The 24,318-nt window shown below is 39.2% G+C and overlaps 1 protein-coding gene across 1 annotated transcript; it reads right to left on the minus strand.

The window, feature by feature from the left end:
• Positions 1 to 540: 540 nt before the first annotated feature.
• On the minus strand, positions 541 to 14,084 carry LOC104937279 (aminopeptidase N). The gene is made up of 21 exons (XM_010753484.2): positions 13,774 to 14,084; positions 12,617 to 12,920; positions 11,896 to 12,038; positions 11,509 to 11,645; positions 10,346 to 10,472; positions 9,635 to 9,789; positions 8,932 to 9,045; positions 8,685 to 8,828; positions 8,526 to 8,591; positions 7,908 to 7,973; positions 7,455 to 7,627; positions 7,183 to 7,259; positions 5,918 to 6,051; positions 5,747 to 5,802; positions 5,414 to 5,561; positions 5,236 to 5,327; positions 3,977 to 4,084; positions 3,673 to 3,837; positions 3,425 to 3,565; positions 2,403 to 2,484; positions 541 to 1,801 (listed from the first exon to the last, which is right to left on the minus strand). Exons 1-21 carry the CDS (start codon positions 14,078 to 14,080, stop codon positions 1,646 to 1,648), a joined length of 2,895 nt encoding a protein of 964 aa, XP_010751786.1. The 5' UTR covers positions 14,081 to 14,084; the 3' UTR covers positions 541 to 1,645.
• Between the last annotated feature and the right edge of the window lie 10,234 nt (positions 14,085 to 24,318).

The raw sequence follows: 24,318 nt of genomic DNA on the forward strand, positions 1-24,318 counted from the left end.
TTCAAGAGCAATTTGGGGTTCAGTGTCTTGCCCAAGGACACGTTGACATGCAAACTGGAGGAGCCGGGGATCGAACCACCGATCATTTGATTAGTGGACGACCACTAATGTTCACAGATAATCGGCGATTCAATCCCCCTTTCTACCTCCTGAGCCACAGCCAAAATTAGATCTCTCAGGGATATCTTGGGGTTTATGGTGCAAAATATTTCAATACAGAGATATCCATTTTTTTTTTACCACAGGAATGCAAGGAGAATAGCTGAATTGGCCAGCTTGTTAAGGGAAAAAAAAACATTTGGACCAGTTAATCTTTAAACCTGAAACCCCAAGTAGATGAATAGCAGATGTCAAAGGATTATGCATAAAAGTCAGTTCATCATCTGCAAAAAGACTATGATAAAGCGTGCCTTAGATGAGAAGTTTGAAGATGTTATGATGTGAGGATCTAAAAGTACAAGGTAATTAGTATACTAATTACAAAATAATGAATGGATACAGAAACAATACTACAGTATAACTGAGATACCACACATTCAGAAAGTTAGAGGACAACAGACAGTTGTGTTTATTCTAGTTTCCAGAATACAGTGCAATTATTGCCTTACAATATCTAAAAGTATCCAATGGTGTAAATGCTTTGTGTAAAGTGATACATTTTTGAAATTCCATATCCACATCATTAACCTGTTGACATAGAAAAATGAAAGCATTTCATACTGACACTGTGTTCAGTTTACAAAAAGAGCTTATGCTGTGCATTAAAGCATATGTTTGGAAGTACTGTTTATGGCCAGAGCTATATTTTCTAGATGGATCTAAACATACGAACACCTCAAACATGTGCAGGTATATACATAAGTAAGAAAAGAGAACAACACTGGCTGACATGTGATGTTCATAGCACACAGCTGTCAAACCAGAAAGAATAAAGCTTTTTTAGAATCTGAAAAATAAATAAATGAATTCTTCTATAACAATTCAGTTTATCATAAATGAATTTGTGTTGGGAAAAAAAAGTTTTTCGTACAAAAAGCTTTAGCACTTCAGAGCTTCAATATGAAATTCAGAGAAATGTACAGTACAAAAATGCAGTTCATTTTCATTTTCTTAGCTGATAAACAAGAGGCCAAAGACACATGTTTAATTATGTCTTATGTTTTTACCCAGATTGACACATGCAGTATACAGGATACTGTATACAGAATCAAATCAAGAATACAGAATCATATTATGATCATAACTTCATGATTTTGTGATTGCAACATCACTACATTTTTATCTAACCGAATTGTTACACCTAAAAGAAGGCTTTGTAGCATGCACAAAAGAGTAAATATTTTCTATATTAATGTGAAATTATAATTTTGTAAAAAAAAAATCTTTCCTGGCCCTCTGTCTAATTTAAAGAATCTAAATATGTTGTAATAATGTTTTTTTTTTTTCATTTTCCCAGCTACATTTTAACCACACTGAGGTACAACAATAACATTTTTTTGAAAGATGACAAACTGCCTCTGTGAAACAGAGCTTGTGTACATTCGCTTTCAATTCAAGCTGTGTGAAATCTATCGTCTTTTCCAAAGCAGGAATTATTTTGATGAAAGAAATACCATTTTTAAATTACATGAAGTAAATACAGAGATCATTTGGGTGTTGCGTCCTTAAACCATTTCAGAACATTCTGCTTGTTCTCTGCGATCCATTTCATGTTGGCGAGGGTTCTCTCTATGGACTGATCCACTGCCAGTGTCCCAGAGCCAAAACCAACGTCACTATTATCTGCCTTGAACTGTTTCAGCTGTCACAAGAAACAAAACATAAAAAGAGCACTGAGATGACAAAAAATAACAATAGGTGAAAATACAGACACTCAAACACTTTGTAACACAGTTTAATCTAATCCACACACAGCTGCTTGGTTTTGGTTTTGGAAACCCCTCCAGACTCTTTCTATGTGGAGTATTTCTCTTACCATAGTCCCAAAAACATCCCTTAAACATGCAGAGAAATCCTAAGAAGGAAAGATCTGAGTGGACAGTCAGTGTTTGGGGGAGGGGTTTAGTAAACAGTTAATACTTAAAACTTTCCATTAATTTCAGTCAAACATTACAATTTGCTTCATTTGAGACTTTCAATTGGTTTTAAAAGCTCAGTCTCAGGACTAGAAACTGGTGCCTTGAGACTAGATGATCATGAAGGTGCGCACATCCACTATGAGCTCATTTAAAAGCATAGCATAACAAAATGATGTAGAGGCTGAACATAATCTGGAAGTACACTTAAGCAGTCTTAACACATGAAAATCCTTACGGTAAAGATACAAATCAAATTTAGTTTGCTTGTGGGTAAAACTGTGAAAGGTGAATATAAAGAAAACATTGTGGGGAAAAAAATCTAACCTGCTGAAGCTCATATTCAGTGGAAAAGCGCTCGGTGACTCCGTTGATGAGGTTGGAGAAGGAGAATGATCCACCACCATACCTGTGAGTGAAAACAAAGCCAAGACATGACGAATAATCAGCAACATGTGTATGCAAATGAATAGTAAAGCAGGCAAAATCTTCTTTCCTTTCATTGAGAATTGGATTGTCAGCAGAGAAATGAGCTGTACCTGTATCCTCATGTTATACCTCCCATTCATTATTAATGGAATACATCGATCCCTTTATCATATTCCTCTTTACTTTGTCACGTGTGACCTTAAGATCAAGCTTTACAACTCCTGAGAGAAGCTAAATGATAAATGAATGATAAAGCAGATATACATAAAACATGATATATATGTTTACATGATTATCAAAGTACCACATTTAGTGTAAACGTCTCTGAATAAAGCTATAATATCTATACTTTATTGCAAATACAAATAAATGAATGAATGTTTGATTACCTGAGATAAAGACAGAATAAATTACTTTATCTCCATCCATCAAAGATGTTTAGTTTATTTGGTATGTACAGTTGATGACTGTTGCACTAGTTATATTACATTAAATAATATGAACTGCCACTGGAACATCACACTACTAGCTCAACTCAGCTGTAACCATACTGAGCACCTATGACATGTTTTGTCAAGAAGGTTTTATGAGGGCTGAAGACCAAAAGGTTATCTGAGGCATGGAGGATGGTTGGTCAATAAAATGAGTCACAAACAATAAAACTGTAAAAGTGCATATCTGCTATTATATAATGATGTGACAATGGATCTTTTTATGATGCGACTGTGCTTCAGTGCTTCCCAGGTCACATGTGTCTGTTACCTAACACACCATATAACAGCCTTGTACTCAGAACTGCAAAGTGTTATGGACAGATTGTAAAGCTAAGCAGGCTATGAGGACTGATTTATAGACTACAAATCCGATGTCTTTTCTCATGCTGTGATGTTAGTGACTAAAAAGTATTGTCTTGTACTTACTCTGTGAAAATATATGACCATCGAGCCCTGACAAAGTCCCACGCCAGAGACTGACCAATCACGTTGTTGGCAATGTAGACTATGGTGGAAGTGGCATCCTGCTTTCGGATCATGTCTGGATCCAAAGTGTACTCCAGGTACCTGAAAAAGTGCAGAGTATATGTGTGTGTGTTTGCTGCTCAGTAATTCAGTGATTCAGTTATACATATACTGCTGTAAGGCTGTATTAAAGCTGTCTGTAAACAGACCTGTTGAGCAGCCAGGGTTGCTTCGTGCAGGACAGAGCATAGCGGAGTTTGTCAGCTTCAATAGCATTAGAATTGTTAAACTTTGCCCAGGCAAAATCCCACTCTTCAGCACCACCTGCTGCAATGGCGTTACAATACACAGTGGAACGCAGGTTGGGGTGGATCCTGAAGAATGAGAACATCTTTAATGTTCAGTAAATTATGATTACTGATTACTCTCTTACCCACTTCCTTTTCCGTATGTCACATTGAATAAAAGTGTCAGCTGAATGGCTAATTGTAAATGTATAGTGAGTACACTCACGGGTTGACCTCAGTGTCCATCCACTCTTTGAACCAGCTCGTGGCCAGGCCCTGACATTCCATGTAGCCTGTCCTGCAAGCCAGGCTGATTGCATTCACCTGATTATACCTGGAGAAAGGAGAAACAGGAAGTGGAAGAAGTGTTAACATGAACTTAGAAAGAAAACATTGAGAGTATGGGTGGGAACAGGGGAAGTAACAGCACAGTGTTTGTGCAATGTTTTTGAAGGAGAAAGAACAACATTTGGGGGGTCTTTATGAGTACACATTGGGCTTGGCCTCTTCACATTATTATTAGAAATATTATTGTTGTTGTTATATTTTATACTTTATTTCAATAGTTTGTTAAATTATGACAAATGCAGATTCAGGAGGTAGAGCAAGTCGTCCACTAATCAGATGATCAGAGGTTGGAGCAAGATACTGATCCCAAAGGCTGCATCGGTATCCTCAAACTGATGAGCAGTTGGCACCTTGCATGGCAGCCAATGCCATCAGTGTATGAATGAGCTATATAGTGTAAAAGAGCTTTGAGTGGTCAGAAGACTAGAAATGTGTAAGGAAAGGTCTAAGTACAGTTCATTTACATTTACCATTCTGATGAATGAATGAATCTTTATTTAAATGGCAGATTACTGGTATTGTGGACTACACTACTGGAGTACTAGTCTCTTTCGTGTAATTAAACACTGGGTTTCACACTATATTTTACTAGTCAACTGATTGGAGCTCAAAGAAAGAGCTTCTTTTTAAATTTTTATTTTAAATATTTAACTAACTATTATTTCTTACTGGACTTTTTAAGATATGTTTTTAGCCTTTTCAAGCTTTTTTTCCTTTTTTTTTTGATAGAGACAGCTGAAGAGTGACAGGAATGTGGGGAGAGGCAGATGGGGAACGACATGCAGCAAAGGGCCGCAGGATGCTCCATCAACTGAGCTAATCGAAACCCTGAGTTTGGACTACATTATGTCAGTTTCTGGGCTCCACAGTTATCTTCAGATGACTTGATTTGGCCGAACAACATTCCTCAAATACATAAAAGCAGTAAATTAACAGACTTTGTGAAGCAAGAATCTTGGACACACCTACCGAATCCTACTTTAACCTCTGGGCCTAGATCTGCTGTCCATATTGTAGTTACATTCTGTTGAGGTTTTCTTCAAGTGATCAGTGGTATGCTAACATTTGTTGGACACAAAGATCTCTTACCACTCAGGTAAAAAGTATGACCCCCAGAACATATTTCTCTTTACTCACTGGTCCATGTGCCCATCAGGTACAGTTTTCCAGCTGCTAGTTATTTCTTTGTAGTAATTAAACAGAGGGAGGACCCGGCTCCTCAGATAATCCTAAAAACAAAGAATACAGAATAAAGCAAATGTGATAATTCCATAAAGGTTGGAATAATCAAACTTATTTTGGTTTGGCTCTGCACCTGCATGGGACCATAAACTTCACTGCGGTCAAACATGAGGTAGAAGAAGTCCAGGTTGTTCACGGCTGACTCCCAGGGCATATACTCTGTCTCGTTGATCAGGTACTTAGTAGTGTTGAGGGCCTGCACTGTGAGTATGATCTTCGCCCTGTGGGGTAACAAGATTGTGAAAATGAATACGATACCTTAAATTTCTACATCTTGATCATCACTGATTAGTCTTGAGTGTTCTCAGTTTTACCCTTTAATTGATTAGCAAATTAACAAAGGTAGCAAAGGTAACAAACATGTATTGTAATCCACATGATCATTCATCATAACGGTTGAACATACCTGGCCAGGTTGAAGGCATCATCCACCAACTGAGCTCTGTTGATCACCTGAATAAGCTTGAAAAACAGAAGAAATATTACTACTCTAAAACGATGCAGCTTCATAGTATTTATAGAATATATGGTGAAATAATATCATAATACCATCATGTATCATACAGATGTGTCTTACCTTATGATCTGTGCTCAGACAATTTAGGAGTCTGTCCCAGTTGTCCTGGTCATAGTTGACTCTGTAGTAACCCACTACGTCAAGATTGGCTACCACCCAGTCATTCCCTGTTGTCTTCATTTCAATGATTGTGGCTAAAGAAGAAAGGGAGGTTGCAGTAAGTCTTTGTTGTTGTGCACAGTATCAATAAAATCTGAGATACTAAATGAATTCTAAAAAACTCAGGCCATGAACTCTTAAGTCCCTGATATTGTTGAGTTTTCTGCCAAGATATGAACCAGACTTTGCAAATCAATCAGTGCTTTCAGCTGCAGTACTATGCAATGTCATGAGACCTCATGGCCTTGGGAAATATGACTGTCTCATAGTGGAAGCTTTTTGCCTTCTCCCTTCTTGGTGTTTCCTGTTGTTTTCTCCCTTCTCTGTCTCTTTCTTTTTCTGTTATCTGTGACTGTGTTGCTGAGCGTAGCCTCTGTAGTAAGTACAGACGGCCTCCTGCACCAACCTGAGTCATCCCTCAAGTCACTTCCAGGCTCACAGCCTTTTAGTATCACTCTACCAATAAACTGTTTAAAACTTGAACCTGAAACTGTTCATTAGAACACAAGTGGTGTGACATTGTTACACCACAATAAAACTGTTTAAGCCGTGTTCAGTTATTACAGATTCCTCATTTGTATAAAACATCACAGAGGAAACACACGTAGACACAAATTCATCTAGCAATTGTACCTGCATAATTATATGTGACAATTAATCTGAACATGAACTTATCACTCTCTTTTTAAAAAGTACTGGTGCAATAAGACACATTGTGCAGCACATTACAGTCGGTGAGTAAGTCTTACTGACCAAGGAGCAACTTTTAGTGCCCAAATATCGTGTGAATTACAAAATTTTAAGTATTAAGATCAGAAGTGATGTCCTCCTGATGTTCCTTCACCAGTTGGGAATTAGTTTTACACACACACTCACTCTCTATACAGATAGTTAGTGCATGTGTTTCGAATTGGCTCTAGCTGTCACATTTCTGCAAATAACCAAGGTGAAATTAGCTTTTCATTTAATCTAAATACAGTTTTAGGGTGGAGGTCCAAGTAGGATGTTGGGCGTACATAGGGTGAAAGAGGGATTTGGCAGTTGGGGGAACTCTAAGATACACAGACATGCAAGAAGTAAATAGACACCTTCATTCAAATTTAAATTAAAGGTGTCTATTTACTTCTTGCATGTCTGTGTATGTTGTTGGTGTCTGTACATCCTACCTGATTGAGTCTTCAGCCATTGTTGTGTCTGGACGACTCCAGTCTTCACCCACTTAATTGGAACAATCCACTCATAGCTGTAGATTTACAACTGCATTATTAAACCTGCACATAGTGTTTGTTTTTTATAAAATCAACCAGGGAGGATATATCAGCATCTTTCTAGTATCAGTGAACTTGGCACCATTACTGTAAAAATACTCGGAGCACAAACACAAAAATGAATGAATCCCGGAAAGGATAAAAGACAGGCAGTGTACACTTAAACTTACTTATAGGGAGACTCTGTGGTGACATTAGAGTCTGGATCCAAGAGAAAGTGCTTCTGAGATACAGCACCGGTGGTGGTATCTATGGTTACCACAGGAAAGCCCATCTGCAGCACCCAGGTGTTCATGATATTTTGAACACTGTCAGGAAGTTCAGTTTTATTAGCATCAACAGCCTGTAGAAACAGACAAATGACAAAAAAAAAAGTATATGATGAGCAATTCCAGGGCTCAATATACACACATGGCATGACACTGTAAGTTTTGTGATGATTGGACAATCAATGTCTGACTAATAGTCTTATGTGTATACATACATAACGTTTACTTTACAGTGCGACAGCACTTTTATTAATGGAAAAATTTAAAAATGACGTATCAGTAGGTAAGAATGCACAGAAGATACATTTGTTTAAAACAACAGCTAAATGTTCACTTCAGATCTAAGGAACATGCCATTTGCAGATGCTTCCATAGGTCTGTGTAGTTTGCATTCCCAAATGCAAATTCAGCCAGGTAGGTCTGCAGGATGGAAAAAGAAAATATAGAAAAATTAGTTATTTTGACTTGGTGATATTTTTCCAAAATGTTGTGGTGAAGGAAAAAATACAAAACAGAAAAGTTCATGAGGTAAAGTCTACAAGCTAGTTCTTAAACTTTTAGTGATTTGCTCATTGGTTTGCCACCACACTGCTAACTACAAAGGCACACTGTTATTTCATTTGTTATTTCAAGTTATATAAAGTTATAAAGCATAATTAAGAGTGTGTCTTCTTTGATTGACAGGTGGGTGCCATTACAGGTGGCTTGTATGAGCAACCTCATTCAGCCCGCCTCAGCCCCACCCACACTCCACCTCTTCTTGCAGTGAGCTTCACAAAGACTCTTCCGAAACCAAAAGGTGACGTCACAGATACTACACCCATGTATTAAACAGTCTATGGTTGATTCTTAGCTCCCACCCTTATGTTCATACTGAATGATTATGATGATCTCATGCAACATATGAAGATCAACTGCACTCTGTGACCAAGTTACTAATTGAGAGTCAGTATGTCTCCATGTGGTCCTTACCTGGAGTCCCTTTGTGAAGACTTCTTCAGTTAAGAAATCCGACAACATCCTTAGAACAGATGCTCCCTGAGAATATGAAAACAAATTTTAAATGAACAATCTGAAATGGTGCACTTATCTGTGGATCAGACATGGGAAACATGTTGCTATATACCTTACCTTGCTGTATGAAATGGCATCAAACAGCTCACTGATCTGTGCTGGTTTTTGGATATCCTCTTCTTTAGAGGACAGAGGGTGAGAGGACGCCAGAGCATCGACAGCAAACACCCTGTGGACGTCACTGAGCACGATGAGGTCTTTCTAATATGACACCAATGAGACGGTATGGTTAAAACTGCACTGATCACCGTCATCCTTCATTACACTTATTATTGAGGCCATGAGGTGGAAAGGAAATCCTTACCACATTCCAGTCAGGTTCAGCATCGTGTGCTCCCAGGTACTCAACATAGGATGCAAAGCCTTCATTCAGCCACAAGTCATTCCACCACCGCAGGGTCACCAGATTACCAAACCACTAAAGAGACAGCATGGAGAAAAAGTGTGACTGCTATGCCAAGAAGAACTAAACATGTAGAAGACATCTCTCTACAGAGCTGCAGACCTGACTGCTTGACTATACACTTACATTCCTGAGATGTAATGTCTTCTATAAGACATCTTTGAAAAGAATATCTCATTTAATCAATCCAATGCTCTGTCATAGTAATAATAAGTATACAAAGACATGAAAACAACTGACTTGCAGTTTGCTTACAAAGATTCGTAATTTGGACTTGAAAGCCACTTTGACAAGACCACAAACTTACATCTACAGTCTAAGAGTTGACTTGCTTTGGTGATACATAAGACTTGACTAGGACATGCTTTCTGGGATTTGTGTTTGGACATGATATTTGACTTTTGACAGACATTCAAATAAGCTCTCTAGGACTTGAGACTTGAAAAGCATCTTGAGTGAGGTTACACTGAATCATTCCAAATATATCTTGTTAAATTTTAGTAAATTATTTTCCAAACTGATTAAAGAAGAAACAACAATAACCACCAGGGATCACCATTGAAAAAAGAGATATTGGTTTGAGTTTGGAATGTTAAAACCTAACCATGTGAGCCAGCTCATGAGCGATGATGGTAGCAATCCTCTGCTTGTTGGAGTTGGAGGAGAATGATTCATCGTAGAGCAGTGCTGTCTCTCTGTATGTGATCAGACCCCAGTTCTCCATGGCTCCAGCATTAAAGTCTGGTAAAGCTATCTGATCTGCATTAGGAAAGAAAGTATTAGTCGTTGATTACCTGTAGAGTTTATCATTAAATAAACCTTAATAACTTACTAATCTGAAGATGAACACGGTTTAGGGGTGCTGTAACAAAGGTTCTATAACAACCACATCATCAAGTTTGGTTATGCTAATAATTGACGTGAAAGGAAAGCATTGCCAAGTCATCTGAGTTCATCTGGAGTTTTTTGTACAGGTAGAGGTGTGTAATGGTGTTCCATTGTATATATTGGTTTGTTAAAGGGAAATTCTTTAACCTGGGTCTTATTCTGAGTGTTATTCTTTTCTCCTGTGATCATTCAATCTATGGGGCTTTTGCACTCCACATGCAAATGCAGACTTAAAACAAGACAATTCGTAGAAGCCTCCTGAAACTTTCCAAACAAACTTCAATATTCCATATCATCCCATTTCTTCTATTCACCCAGGGGGTTACTTATCAACTGTAACTTACCACACAGGGAGCCACATTCAATCCTATATCTGTCTTTAAACCAGACTCATTCCCATCCTGATCTTCATGTGTGGTGGACTTACCAGACTTAGGCAGAGGATAGCTGGAGTTGTAATAATTCTCAAAGAACTTCAGGATAGGTCCAGTTTTGTTAAGGGCATACTGTCCTTGACCAGCAGCAATAGCAGACTTCCGGGCAAAGATACGAATCTAAACCCAATCACACAATACATGCAATAAATCACATTAGATAGTTAGATATAAATGTTTATTATGCACATTTATCTTCTGTAGACACAGAGTAGTAGTAGTAGTGTGAAGTACAAATATTGGAGTTATAACCTCTTCATCATAATATCATTAAATATTAACACTATGTGTAAATAATGCAGCTGAAACTCTTGGATGTTAAATTTCCACATTTGTACAAATCATACTGCAGCAATGTCTTTTTAGGTACTGCCACTAGTAGGCAACAGAGTCAAAAATGTTCAGATCATACACCACCACGAGACACTTTAACTCACATTAGTGTTAGATTGTTCACATGTGTGCATCTCTCTAAACCATTCTCATTAATTAAAATGGCATTACTAAGCTAAGCTCTGACTGAGGGTAGTCAGGTCATCTAGGAAAAATAGGTAGGAAAAAGAAGTCTACTTTGGGGCAGCAGTAGGTCAAGAACAGCAGTACGAAAAATCTCTCTCAAATGGTCCTGTATGTGCATCTGTATATTTCAGGCCTGTGTGTGTGAAAGAACATAATTTCTTCTGGATTAAAAACTAATTGGCTCAACGTAATGTTATTGTGATACACTGAATGGCTCAACTAACATGTAATGTTATTGTGTTACACTGAATGGTCATGTCTTTAGGTCTTTAAGGTCTTTTTGTCTTTAGTAGCTTCAGAAGAGTCGGCCCATTTAATGGAAACAAACAAGGTTTTTGGCTCGGGGCTCAGTTGTTCACCTTGTGCATGGATACATTTATCAAACCTGCTGTTGTTAACGCCATCATGTGCTGTGGTCACTATTGACATAGCTTCCATGGTAGCAATAAACTTGGGCCTGTGTCTGGTAAAGTACGCCATACAAGAGCTAGTCTAAATTGGCAGTTTTCCATATTGAATGGAACAAAGGTGAACTAAATCTGTCTATACTCTGTGCAGAATTTTGAAAATCTGTATGATGTTGGTTCATTCATATCAAAAAGCTATATTTATTAAATAGGACAGGGTGGTTACTTACCAAAACTCCACCTATGGTGTTATTGACAAAGTCATAGTCACTGACAATGAACGCCAACAGGTAAGTGGACATTTTCTCAGTTGGCTTAAAAACTGTCTGTTGCAGTTCATGGCCCTCAATATTGATGATTTTTGATTCTGTAGAAGAGAAATTCATTTTAATAAAATACCGCTTTTATTAGATTTTCATGAGTTTTAGTTTTTTTTAGGCTCGTACACATTCTTATTCAAATTCCATAACTGTTGTCACATCCGGGTTGATCTTTCTCAGTTCATCCTTAAAATTCTGTTACGCTTACATGTAAAACAAAAGAAACTGTCTTCATCATTGGTTTTGTCTGAAACTGTGAAAGCAATCTTGTCCAACTATTATCATAGTGTAACTAACCTTTTTCTTCACCGTTGGACAGGGCTACAGTTCCTTGATCATGGATCAGTGTAATGTGGAAAACTGCTTTCATAGCTGGCTCGTCAAAACAGGGGAAAGCTTTCCTGGCATCTGTCGGCTGCATCTGAGTTGTAGCAACAACCCTGGCAGGAAAAAGAGATTGATGTTTAAAAAACTTGATGTTTTAGCCAAATACATGTACTTGAAGTTTTACCAAGAATCAAATGATAAAATGTACAGACATTTCATCTCTGTGTGTCGAGCATACAGATAGACCCAGAAGGTGTTTAGTCTAAAATTAGTATAAAGACTGAATACAGAGTAATTTACTAGCCTAGCTCTAGCTCTATCAAAAGTGAAAAAGCCAAAAGTCTTTCATATTGGTTCTGTCTTGTCTCCAAAGAAAAACACATTATAAACACATTTAGAAATAGAAACATGAGCTGCTGTTTGAGGAACAGTTGATGCCAGGCATTGAAACCATTTCTCAACTATTAAGCAAAATGGCTGCATGTGCCATATCAAAAAGAACCAACCATGCAAAATCCAGGAGAGGTGAAGACTACAGCTAACTGGACAGAACATGTGTCTAGTCTGACTACATAAAAAATAGGAAACAAATGGGGCAAAAACAATTATTATTGGTATACTGCCAGTCTACGAAACCTTCAGGGCTAATTTCTGCCCTAGTTGTTTGTAAAGCATATCCTCTGACACGTACTTTTTCTCTCCGTTCTCCATGTACACGCTCCTGTAGAAGCCTCCCAGGTCATCAGCCAGCTCTCCAGTAAACTTAGTAAAAAGTCTGTACCTATGGCCCTTTATCATTTTACCGTTCAGTTCCACAACCAGGTACTGAGTCTCAGGTTTAGGCCAGGAATTCTTAATTGTGGGGGCTGGGTCTCCACTCATTGAGGTCAGCGTCGCTAAGTGGCCGTTATTATCTTTGGTGTAGTTCAGCTTATTGGAGTGGATGAGAATCAGGTCAGTCTCCTCAGCACATTCAAACTCCACACTGGACTCACCTGAAGAAACAGCATGAAATAACTGTGATCAGCAGGAGCAACAAACCTGCAGCATGTCTCAGTGAGTTGTGAGCAGTTCAAACAAAATGTGATTCAAAACGACCATAGTTCAAACGACCATAGAATGTAATCTAGAAAAGCTCCAGACCAACCGAGCAAGGACCAAAAACATAAAAACTCTTTTTCTTCTTGGATGTTGTGTCGTCCTTTTAAAATGAGCGAAAAAATTGACATCCTAAATCTGTTGTTCAGAGGTTCATGAGTGTAGGTAATAGTGTGTAACAACTAATCTAAAGCCCCTGCACATTCACACATCACTGCTTTGGCTGTGTAAACCTCTTTTTAAGACTGTCTCAGTGTCTACAGGCTAGCACGCAACTCGCCTCTTCTCCGAGGTTAGGGCTGTCACCATTAAATTTATATGTCCTATAAAATGTAAAGACCATACAAAACTTGGTAGATTTCCCCCAACTTCAGCTAAGAAAATGTCATGTCATGTTATGTTCAAACCTGCATTACAGTACAAGTGTGTGTCTAAGTTCTTTAGGCCTATATTAAACTGTAATACTGTGATAGACAACCCCAAATCCCTGAAAGCTGAAGTTTTCTGGAGGGATGGATGTTTTCTTCTTCATTTTATTTTCTTTTTTCATTATACCATCTGTAAGCGGTAACCTATCAACCTTCTATTAGTCTTCATCTCCATCTGCTTACGCCTCCAAACTCCAGCTGATTTTAATTCTTTTTGACCAAGGAGGCCAGACTTGACCGAGTACCAGCTGAATGCAACTTTGTAAGACTAGAGAAAACCATGTGGCTCCAGAGTATTTGTGATGAGTATTACAAACATTACCAGTAAAGATGTAGAGTCCAGTTGTCAGATTTGGAGCCAGTCTCGGCCACAGGGTGACATTATAGTGGTCCGGCACCAGGCTCTTGGGCAGCCGATATTTGTCCCAAGGTTCATTGGATGGTGTAGGTGTTGTAGTGATGTCTGGAGGTCTGGATGTTGTTCCTCCATCCGTTGGTGAGATATTATTATTTTTAGCCTTTTCCTGTGAATAAACAACAGACAGAGCTATGATAGTGGACAGGGCAGCTACTGACAGGACGAGACCAACTATCCCAACAGTATTACTGATGAAGAAACCTTTCCCCATGTTGCCTCAGTAAGACACTGCATGCCGAGGTGGAAGGTGAACTTCTATATGTAGCCATGGGTAGCATCTCCCCTCCCATTCATTTTACTAGATGATACATTAACAGATTGTAAATAGTGTTGGGAAGTTCTACTCTTTTTACTGACTCGGATCTCTTACTCTTGGACAGTAAATTGAACGAAACATTTGACTCATTTCGTTCGTTTTTACAGTGGTGGTGCTGTAGCCCTCTTGTTTTTTCGAAAGTATTTATTTACAAACACACTTCACGTTATTTATCCAATAACACTATACACTTCTACAAAAACTGAAGACCACTAATTAATTATGATTTCATGAATGAATAACGTATGTTGTGTACGACTGAGCTTATGCCGCTGCCATGTAGCGAGGGAAGGTATTGCATGAAAATGAACGGATCACTCACTGAGACGACTCATTACTTCCGAGTCATATAAAAGATTAGTTCATATTGAACAAATCATATACGAATGACACATCACTAATTGTAAATACCAAGCTGATCTGGTGAAGATGAAACTGACGGTGCGGGAGTTTAGTGTGAAACGAGTTAAATGTAGTACTTGTATTTTTTCCTGTATTATATATACATTTATTTTATTATTTTACAGAAGAATATGAAATATAGAGATAGTTTTTGGGCTAATGATAATAATGATGTTGTTTCCTTCAGTTCTTCATCTCATTTTCCATTCTGTGGTTAGACTTTAAAAGAGGAGAAGATTTCCATCATCATTTTATAAAAGTCATTTTATGGTCACATGGCTGTAAAACATAGTCATAATGAACAGGAGGGGAGAGGAGTTATGAAAGATGACATGTATTTGCTGTCCTTAACCCTTCCAGTTACTGCAGCTCTTTATCTCTGACTGACCTTCTGCCCTTCCTCTCAGTTACGATAATTTGACTTTTCCTAAAGAAGGCCTTTGTTTCTTGTGTTGCACATTGACAGGATATATACAGTGGATGGCCAAGGTGACTGCGCTCCATATATGGAGCATGTGACGATCTTAGCGACATTTAAATTCAAAGCTGTATCAAACCACCACAGTTCTCCAGAAAAGAGGACTGACTCCCAGTATATTAATGCAAAATGTGTTTTTAAAAAATGCAACAAACTGTAAATAAAGCTAAATAATTTCTCTATTAACAGTGGTTCAAGTGACTTTGCATAATGTGAAATGGTCACATGTAATAATAAACTCATGGAGAATTATCCCCTCTGTCGTTCCCCTCAGCTCTATGCATTTTAACCTAATTTAGCATGGCACAGCACATTGATTTGGTTTTCCAGCCTGCCTCACTGCCTGTCCAGCACCAAACAGCAAACAGAGTGGATCATTTAGCAGCTATAGAGACAGTTATACACAATAAAACAAAGTGATAGAACTGTGGAGGCTGCAAAAATCATTTGTTTTATACTATGGTCATAGACAGCACTGGTTTTTGATTGGCGGGCAGGTATCCTTTAATGGCAAATGGCATAAACAACTGTTCAACACCATCAGGCAACATGGTTCCTGAAATAGCGCTCAGCTTATGTCACACTGTAGGTAACCATGGTAACGATACAAAGGTTACAAAACACAGGGTTAAACAAAAGTATCGTGTCATCTTTGGTTTTCTTTGTCAAGGTACTGATGATATAAGCATGATAATAAAGTCTGATGTGTCTTAAGATAATAATAATGATGGCACCACATATGCATCTTCTGTTTTAGGACACCTTATTGTGCATTATTGCTAAGTTGTCCTAATTGCCATTGCTGCTATACTATAAAGGTCTTTCATGGTGTACAACAAAGTCATGTCTGACTCATGACTCATGTAGATGTTGCTATCATCCCACTTCATTTTATACTACTACAACGACCCCTAGTACGACCACACTGGGGTCAGCTACAGCTGTCCTGTCCTGACATACTGTGAACACTATATGTGCTATGAAGCTAACACAGGTGTGAGCCGATGCTTAAACGTTTATCACACATGACTCCAACTCTCGTTCCAAGAATCAATATGACTTTATTTGTCCTAAGCTAAATTTACAGTGTAGTATTAGAGATAGACTGCATTCTTAAAAGCCTATAAAGAAGAATGTGTCCTTCAAAGGGTGTTAATAGTTGTATTAGTTGTTAAGGAAACATTTCAGAGGTTCCAATAGAATCCAATAAGGAGGCAAGAACAAAAGGGTATTGTGATAGTATCTGTGGCCTTGTTGTTATCTCTGTATTACTCTGATAAAAGTATCTCTGAATTTGAAAGTTAGGTTAAAGTTGAGATGAAAGAGTTCATTGATTGTGGAAAAGTTGAAGTAATATCATTCAACTATTCAACAATAAAATAATATGATAACATCATAATAGCATTGTCATTATTAATGACAGTACAATGCATACAGTACAATATAATAATAAAATAATAACAATTAGAATAATCAACATTACATAATACAGCGATGACGAGTAAGGTCAGATGGGGCCATCAGAGATGTGATATTTTTGAATGCTATGGCATGTTTACGACCTGTCATGAACATGCCATAGCATGTTCATAATAACCTAATTATCAAACTTTAACGAGTCAACGTTACATCATACTACCATATGGTTCTTAATCTCGATCTCAACTACACTGATAAATCTTGGACATGTCGGGAAGATGTCATAATGTTTTATTACACTGTCAAATCCTTTTAGAACGGTGTGATAAATAATTTACCTGACCTCAGCTGAGGTGATACATTTTGAATTTTCATGAAGGTGTAATTTAGTTTTTTACACCATGCAAAATCCTTTTATATAGGTGTCATGAATAATTTACTTGGCCTCAGCTGTAATAAAGGTGTCATTAAATGTTGTAAGGCCAGTTTTACAGCAGAGTACAATACCGTGGTGATGTACGGAGATTCTTAATGGACAGAAAGCTACTTGTTGCTAAAGTAGGCTAGCTGTTAATGACTGCTAAGTAGCATTTGTTAACTAGATACGTCACTTAGCCAAGCAGTACTTGAAAACCTAGGTACTGCATTTCATGTCAAACTGGCCACTGTCAGTCTCAGAGGCTGTGTTTGGTCACAGCCCATCCGTGTGTAACTGGTAACAGAGCGATCATATACTATGTAGTGGTCAAGAAGGCCAGCTCTGTCCAGGAGTGGTGTATGAATCACGATTCACCTGACCCTGGAATTAATTCCAGGTCCTCCTGTACTCTGTTACACACAGGTTACTGAGGTGATAAATGTTTAAGCATTAATTAATCTGTGTTTTTTATTCATCTTTTCTACAGTCTGATTTAAAAAAAATCATGTAGAATTAATTTATCATTTAACTATAGTCTTCTACATTTTGGGTTGCATCCACTTTATAATCCAAATTGTGTTGCATTTTGAAGCTGATCATGGAGAAGTGCCATCAGCATCAGTACTTCTTCAGAAAGACAAACTCCTTTAGAGTAAGCAGAATATCCTCACTACATTTCATAACCTCTTTATTGTTCCACTCTATCACGATCTAAACATCTGCTTCATCAGTGAACATCTGCTCCAGAAGCATAGACCTACCCCCAGGACTCTGACCTCACTGCAAGATCCGCAAACACCACCATCTTACAGGAGCCCACCTTTGTCCTATACAGAACACAACAGTATAAAGCACGGACATAGTGCCCACCGGTTTCTGGAGAGTTATTGTGAAGCTCGGTGTGGCGGTTCTGGTCGTTGTTATCTTGTCAGTCCTGCCTCTGACACTTATCAGCTAATCCAAAAATAGGCAAAGAGGTGGAACGTGGGTGGAGCTAAGCGGGGGACACGCTAATTCTGGTAAGTTCTATATAAAAAAAATCACCCTCAGTACAGTTGTCATGAACGGGGAAATTAGCTACAGAGACCAAAACCGTTTTTTGTACCAGGCTGTAAACATGTTTATTTCTGCTGTGAAGTTGGACATTTTAACATGGTGGCTTATGGAGACTGACTCACTGTTGTGTTCCTCATTCCACAGCCATGGAGGATGTCCCTTGAATTGATGAAATATTAAGCGATATTCAGGGACGCTCGAAGTAATTCACAGTTGGGGGGGCTGAGAAACATTCCGATGACATCATAATGCGAAAGGGCAACATACATAAATCAATAACGTTCTCGATAGGGTGTTACACTTGGTTATTTATATGCCTAGTAATCATGTGATACCGGCTATAATTTACAATGAGATATCATCACAACCAACCTGTATTAGACCTACAGAGGTTTTAGAAAATACATCATAAGGCCAACTTGATGGCAATGTAATGCTCAACCTAGGAATGTGAATGTGCTTCATTGAATCATACATGAAATGCAGGTATTTCTCAGAATATGTCTTTAATTAAGACCTCAAATATTTAATTTCACGCACAAGGTACTGAGATTAGGCACGAGACAGCGTTATAAACAAGTAACATAGTGTTGACTTTTTAAACCTTCTCTCACTCCGAACCGTAGTTGGGAACTGGTTTGATGTTTTGGCTCGTTGCTGGTAACTGGCGTCGGAGAGTCCGGGCAAAAGTGTGGGAAGAAAGGAGGACGAAGTAGTGGCACATTTAATTCCTCTTTTTATCAAAAAGCAGAACACACACCGGGCCGATTCAAAACCTGACTGGACACTGCTGCGGGCTAAAACACTCGGGCGTTCACATGAGCTAACTCTGCTGTGTACATCTAACACACTGGATGTGTACCCCTGCTCCTGTGTTTACCTGTTTGCACCTGTACGTCACACACACACACCGGGCCACCGTCTTAAAGGGACAGGGCTGGCCGGTAACAATAGCCTAGATGAGGCTAACTGATTTTATAGTTTTTACAAACGTTAAGAAGAAGAAAAAAACTCCTTCCTCCGAACTCCAAAGCCTTATTTAAAGTCCATCTCTCTTTCTCTGAGAATGTGGTGGTTTTACAGTTTTTCTCCATTGGTTTGGCTCATTTCTTGAAACTGAGATGACATTCTCATAACAACATGGACAAATCCCCAAACTATCTTGCAGTTTCTCACAACAGAATGGCATTTATCATTGCTTTCATCACATTTCCAAATGCTTTGTACATGTGTCAAGCCTTTAGTACATCCTTGCAAATAGCTATGTACAAGTATCCTACAATTAACACAATCAGCCAACATTTAGTACATTTTTCAAATGAATGTATCTTGCTGATCTATCCCAATTGGTTGGTTTTCAGTGTCATGGTTATTGTCCTCAAAACATGTCAGCACATTTTCATCGTATAAGTCAGTGTTTCTCAATCCTGGTCCTCGGGGGCCGCTGCCCTGCATGTTTTAGATGTTTCCTGCTCCACCACACCTGATTCAAATGAGTGGCTCGTTATCAGGCCACTGCAGAGCTTGATGACGAGCTGATCATGTGAATCAGGTGTGGTGGAGCAGGAAACATCTAAAACATGCAGGGCAGCGGCCCCCGAGGACCAGGATTGAGAAACACTGGTATAAGTCATCATATGCAGAATAGTCTGCTCAATTGTCAAAATAGTGTTAGGAAACTGGAATAGAATACAGTACATATTTTGGAAGATGTTATAGTAAATTTAGGATAATCAGGTTAGGTGAAATAAGTTTTTGACTAACGAAGGAGGCGTGTCCCACAATGTAGGTGACCAATCCATCTGTTTGTTGAGTTACCTGACAGGTGTTGTCTATCTTCTGGAGTGCTGGCATTGCAGTATATATACAGCTTGGCCTGGTGCTAGTACTCTTTCCCTATGTCAACATGGAGAGACAGCATGGAATTCAACAAGAGCAACTTCCACCTGGAGGAAGGGGAAGAGGAGGAGGAGGAGGAGGAGGAGGAGGAGAAGGAGGATGATGATTGAGGGTGCGTGGAGGGAGGGGAGGAGGAAGAGGAGTAAGAGCGCGTGGGGGTAGAGGAGAGGGAAGAGGAGGAGGAGTGAGGGTTCGTGGCGGTGGAATAGCAGGAAGAGGAGTTCGCAGACATCATATTGTCCCTGATGAAATTCGGGCCACCATTATTAACCATGTCATCAACCATGGGCTCACAATGGCAGAGGCAGGTCGCAGAGTGCAGCCTAATGTGCCACGCTCCACAGTTTCCTCCATCGTTCAAATCTTTCGGTGGGAAAACAGGTATGCACTCAGGCAATGACAACTATTTGACTGTGTGTGCATGTGCATGTCCTACAGTAAAATCTTACAGTATCTCGATGTGAAGTCACAGTATTACATGCATTCAGCTCATATCTGTAGAATAACAAAGGAAATACTGTTGTAAATTGGACAAAATACAGCAAGAGTTCATAATAGAACTGAAGTGCAATTGTAAGTACAGTAGCCATACAGTAAAGTGGTGTGACACAGTAAGCAATGCAGTCATTACTGTACAGTGATTGATAATCTGTAACAAACACATGAGACAAGAACAACAAATAGTCATGTTTTCTGTGCCTATGTGCAGGATTGGCCGACAACCTCATGAGGGTGGAAGACGAAAACTCCTAAATGATTATCAAGAACAGGAGATCTGTGACATGGTGATAGCAAATAATGCCATAACACTGTCACAGATCCGGGATGCAGTCCTCCAAAACAATGACGTCTTCCAAAGCATCAACTTCATCAGCATATCGACAATAGACCGGGTTCTGAAGAAGAACCTTATCACCATGAAGTAAATATACAGAGTACCATTTGATCGGAACACTGACAGAGTGAAAGAACTGCGGTACCAGTATGTGCAGGTAAGTCAATTATTCATTGTCTAAATGGGACAAGTTCGAGTCCCAAGGTGCATTTTGGCCAACAAACATCCATTCTGTCACACATTTTATATTATATTATTATTATATTATATTATTATATAATTATAATAATTATAATATTTGTGGAGAAACTGGAAGGTCAAGGTCAGGTGAGAGTCAGGAGGGAAGTGTTTAGGAGCCTCTGATGTCTTATGCTGTATTATTTATTGACGCTTGGCCAAGGAGAATTAGAGACACTCTCAAAAGTACATCAGAAGTGCCTGAGTCGGTCTCACATCTGCGAACTTGCTGGTGGATAACTTTAAACCCCAAGATAGCACCACAATCTATACGCTCAAGTTAGTCAAAGAGAAGTCTTACCCTTGGAGGTGTTATGTCAGCATATTCTAGTCTGGAGACCAGATGTCGTTTACCAGATTGGAATCCAACAACAGCTATCTATTATGTCTAGGAAGCAGCAACACCACCACAGTGTATGGCGATATATCGAATACTCGATATATCGTGGCTTGTTTCTACGTGAGATGTATGAAAATGACTATATCGCGACCATCGAGTATGCAGCACTCCTGGTGCTCCTCACAGCACGCAGCACATTCCCCCCCGCCAACCCAGAAAATCCCTGCGCAACAGATGCTTTTTATAATCTTCTTCCCACATCGGAGAAGCAAAGTCAGCTGGTTGTTGTTGTTTTCTTTACACAGTTTATATCGCGGGTCTCGCGTCTACAAGGGTTTCGCGTGGGCCGGCTCCTACGCTGCCAAGACGCCCCGTGTGAGTTGACGCAGGGCAGAGGATGCAGCTAAAACGCGGCGCAAGCCATTACTATCTAATAGAAGGGTCTACTTGAATCATCATACTGATGTTTTTTTGATAGGGTTGAATTACCATGATAATGATTACAGGAGAAATAAAAATAGAGATATATATCGTGTATCCGCATATAGCTTAAAATACGGAGATATGGTTATAGGCCATATCGTGCCCCCTACCACGGGTTGAGATATGGTGGCAACCTAGTCAAGACAAACAATTAATAGCTGAGGACCTCAAGGCCCACACGTGACCTTGTGTAACCAAGGATGAAAATTCATAAAACAAAAACAAAACAACACAGTTTTATTTCACACCTTCAGGAAGCACAGAATCGAGTGCGAGCAAAAATGTGAGCACAGGAAATCATCCTCTCAAACTGAAAATGTGTCTCCTGAATGAAGATAGGATAATTCTTTCATCAGCCCTAACTCCCCACCAAAACCGTGATCTTCCGCCTCAACATCGACAACTCCACCCTGTCTCCATCCCCCCCAAGTCGCAACCTCGGAGTCCTCTTTGACAAAACCTCTCCTTTGAACATCAACCATCACCAAATCACCAGAATCTGACCTCTCCATCTCAAGAACAGAGCCGACTTGCCCATCACTCTCTCTCCTCCCGCGCTGCTGAAACCCTCATTCACGCCTTCATCACTTCACGAATTGACACTTCAACAGCATCCTCTATGGCACACCACCAAAAACTTTAAACAACTACAGTACATCCAAAATCGTGCGCGTCTGACCCCAAGCCACACCGCGATCACATCACTCAAGTCCTCCAGAAACTCCACTGGCTGCCCAGTTTCCAACATCACTCCTCCTCACACACAAAGCCCTCCATAACAGGCCCCTTCCTACCTCACGACTGCTCATCGCCACAACCATCCCGCAGCCTCCGTTCCTTCCTCTGATGCAAACCTCCTGACTCTCTCCATCGAGGACCAAGCACGCAACCTGGGGCGACAGAGCCTTCTTGCAGCGCACCCTCCTCGGAAGTCTCTCCCCAAACACATCGTGACTGTACTGACCTGCCCACCTTCAAATCTCTGACAAAAAAACACCTTTTAAAATTGCTTTTAATGTCTACATGTGTTTTAGTGCACTTCTTAATATGTTTTGATGATTCAATGTTCTCTGTATAAGTGTCTTTGAGTACCTGAAAAGCGCTTTAATAAAAAATGTATTTTATTATTATTATTATATGATTATTATATAAGCATTTATCATTCACTACCTCTGCCTGGATTCTTCTCAGCAACAGCGGCAAGAGGCTCCATGGGTAATGTAGTGTTTCAAGTAGCAACAAATCCTGGCACTACATGCTCTAACACCAGCATGACTACATATGAGGCTGCTTACATCAGTATTAGTTACTCACCAGTGTTCAATGAACACCTTTGTCTCTCCTGGTCTCCTTCTTGTCCTGTCCTCTGTCCTCCTCCACGGACGGTTTCTCACAAGGACTTCCGCTTTACGCTTCGTCCCCACGGCGACTGAACACAGCGCGAAGGTTACGTGTTTGTTTTTATAACACAGACTACTTTTCAACGCTGAACTGATTAATGGGTTGTTGTATAGCACGCGTCAGATAAGTACGAAACACATCAGGTGACAGCGCTTGTACGAGCGCAATATAACTAAACACAGACACATCACACTCACCTCTGGGACGCCATTTCCTCACAAAACTTTCGCGCGCCATGTGGCCTGTACCAAAACATTGGGTTGTAGGGGTTTTTAAATACGACCGGACGAAACCATTATTACGAAACATATCCGTCGGCCAAACTTTAAATGTATAACTATATCTACAGCATAATAGCAACTATATTACCGCATATATATATATATATATGTATATATATTAATATATATAATATTATATGTATATTTGAAAACTCAAACCAGATTGAAAAATCACGCCACCACTTGTAAACCCTTGCCTTCCAGTCCAGTGTGTAAGATTTGGGGTCTCTATTTACATAAAAATTTAATAGAATTTCGCAAAATATTCTAATAATATTAACATATGCACTTTTAGTTGTATAATCACCTGATCATAAAGTATTCCTGCCTTACCATGTTGAAACATCATGTACTTCTCTTGCCTGACCGAAAAAATATCTCTCGCTGACATTTGAAAACCTCACCATGTTTTTCTTCTCATCATTTTTTAATGCATCCACAATAGCTAATTTATCAATGTAATTCACACAAAGCAGTAATAATAACCTGATGAGCTGCTTCAAAGTGTTTGTGAAGAACTATCCTATACGATCTATGTGTGCTTCAGCCAGGACAGATTATCCTCCTGTTTTGCATGGAAATCATTCCACCTGCTTGCTTAGGTGTTGGATGGATTGACCAAATGAAGCATGAGAAAGAGGCCACCAATAGATTTTTTATGTGGGATGATTTGGATTTATGGATCTCACAATTAGATAAGCACAATTAAGAATGACATGAATGTTGGCTTGTACAACACTTTTCAAAGACGTTTTCATAGTAAAGAAACCACTTTTGGTCCACAGATGATGTGTTGGGACTTCTGACGCAACCATGACAGTCAGCAGAACTTTGTGTTTAGGTTCTCATCTTTGCGTCACTGCGTTCAGTAACAAAAACCAGAT

This window comes from Larimichthys crocea, chromosome XXI (assembly GCF_000972845.2).
Source record: "Larimichthys crocea isolate SSNF chromosome XXI, L_crocea_2.0, whole genome shotgun sequence".
Classification (NCBI taxonomy): domain Eukaryota; kingdom Metazoa; phylum Chordata; class Actinopteri; family Sciaenidae; genus Larimichthys; species Larimichthys crocea.

What these genes read in the sequence shown, in the direction of transcription:
- LOC104937279 (XM_010753484.2), bottom strand. Translation starts at nt 14,080, where the DNA reads ATGGGGAAAGGTTTCTTCATCAGTAATACTGTTGGGATAGTTGGTCTC. An exon ending in GTCCAACGGTGAAGAAAAAG is followed by an intron (nt 11,646 to 11,895) that starts GTTAGTTACACT and finishes TCTCTTCTACAG; the next exon opens with AATCAAAAATCATCAATATT. An exon ending in CTGAATATGAGCTTCAGCAG is followed by an intron (nt 1,802 to 2,402) that starts GTTAGATTTTTT and finishes TTCTTGTGACAG; the next exon opens with CTGAAACAGTTCAAGGCAGA.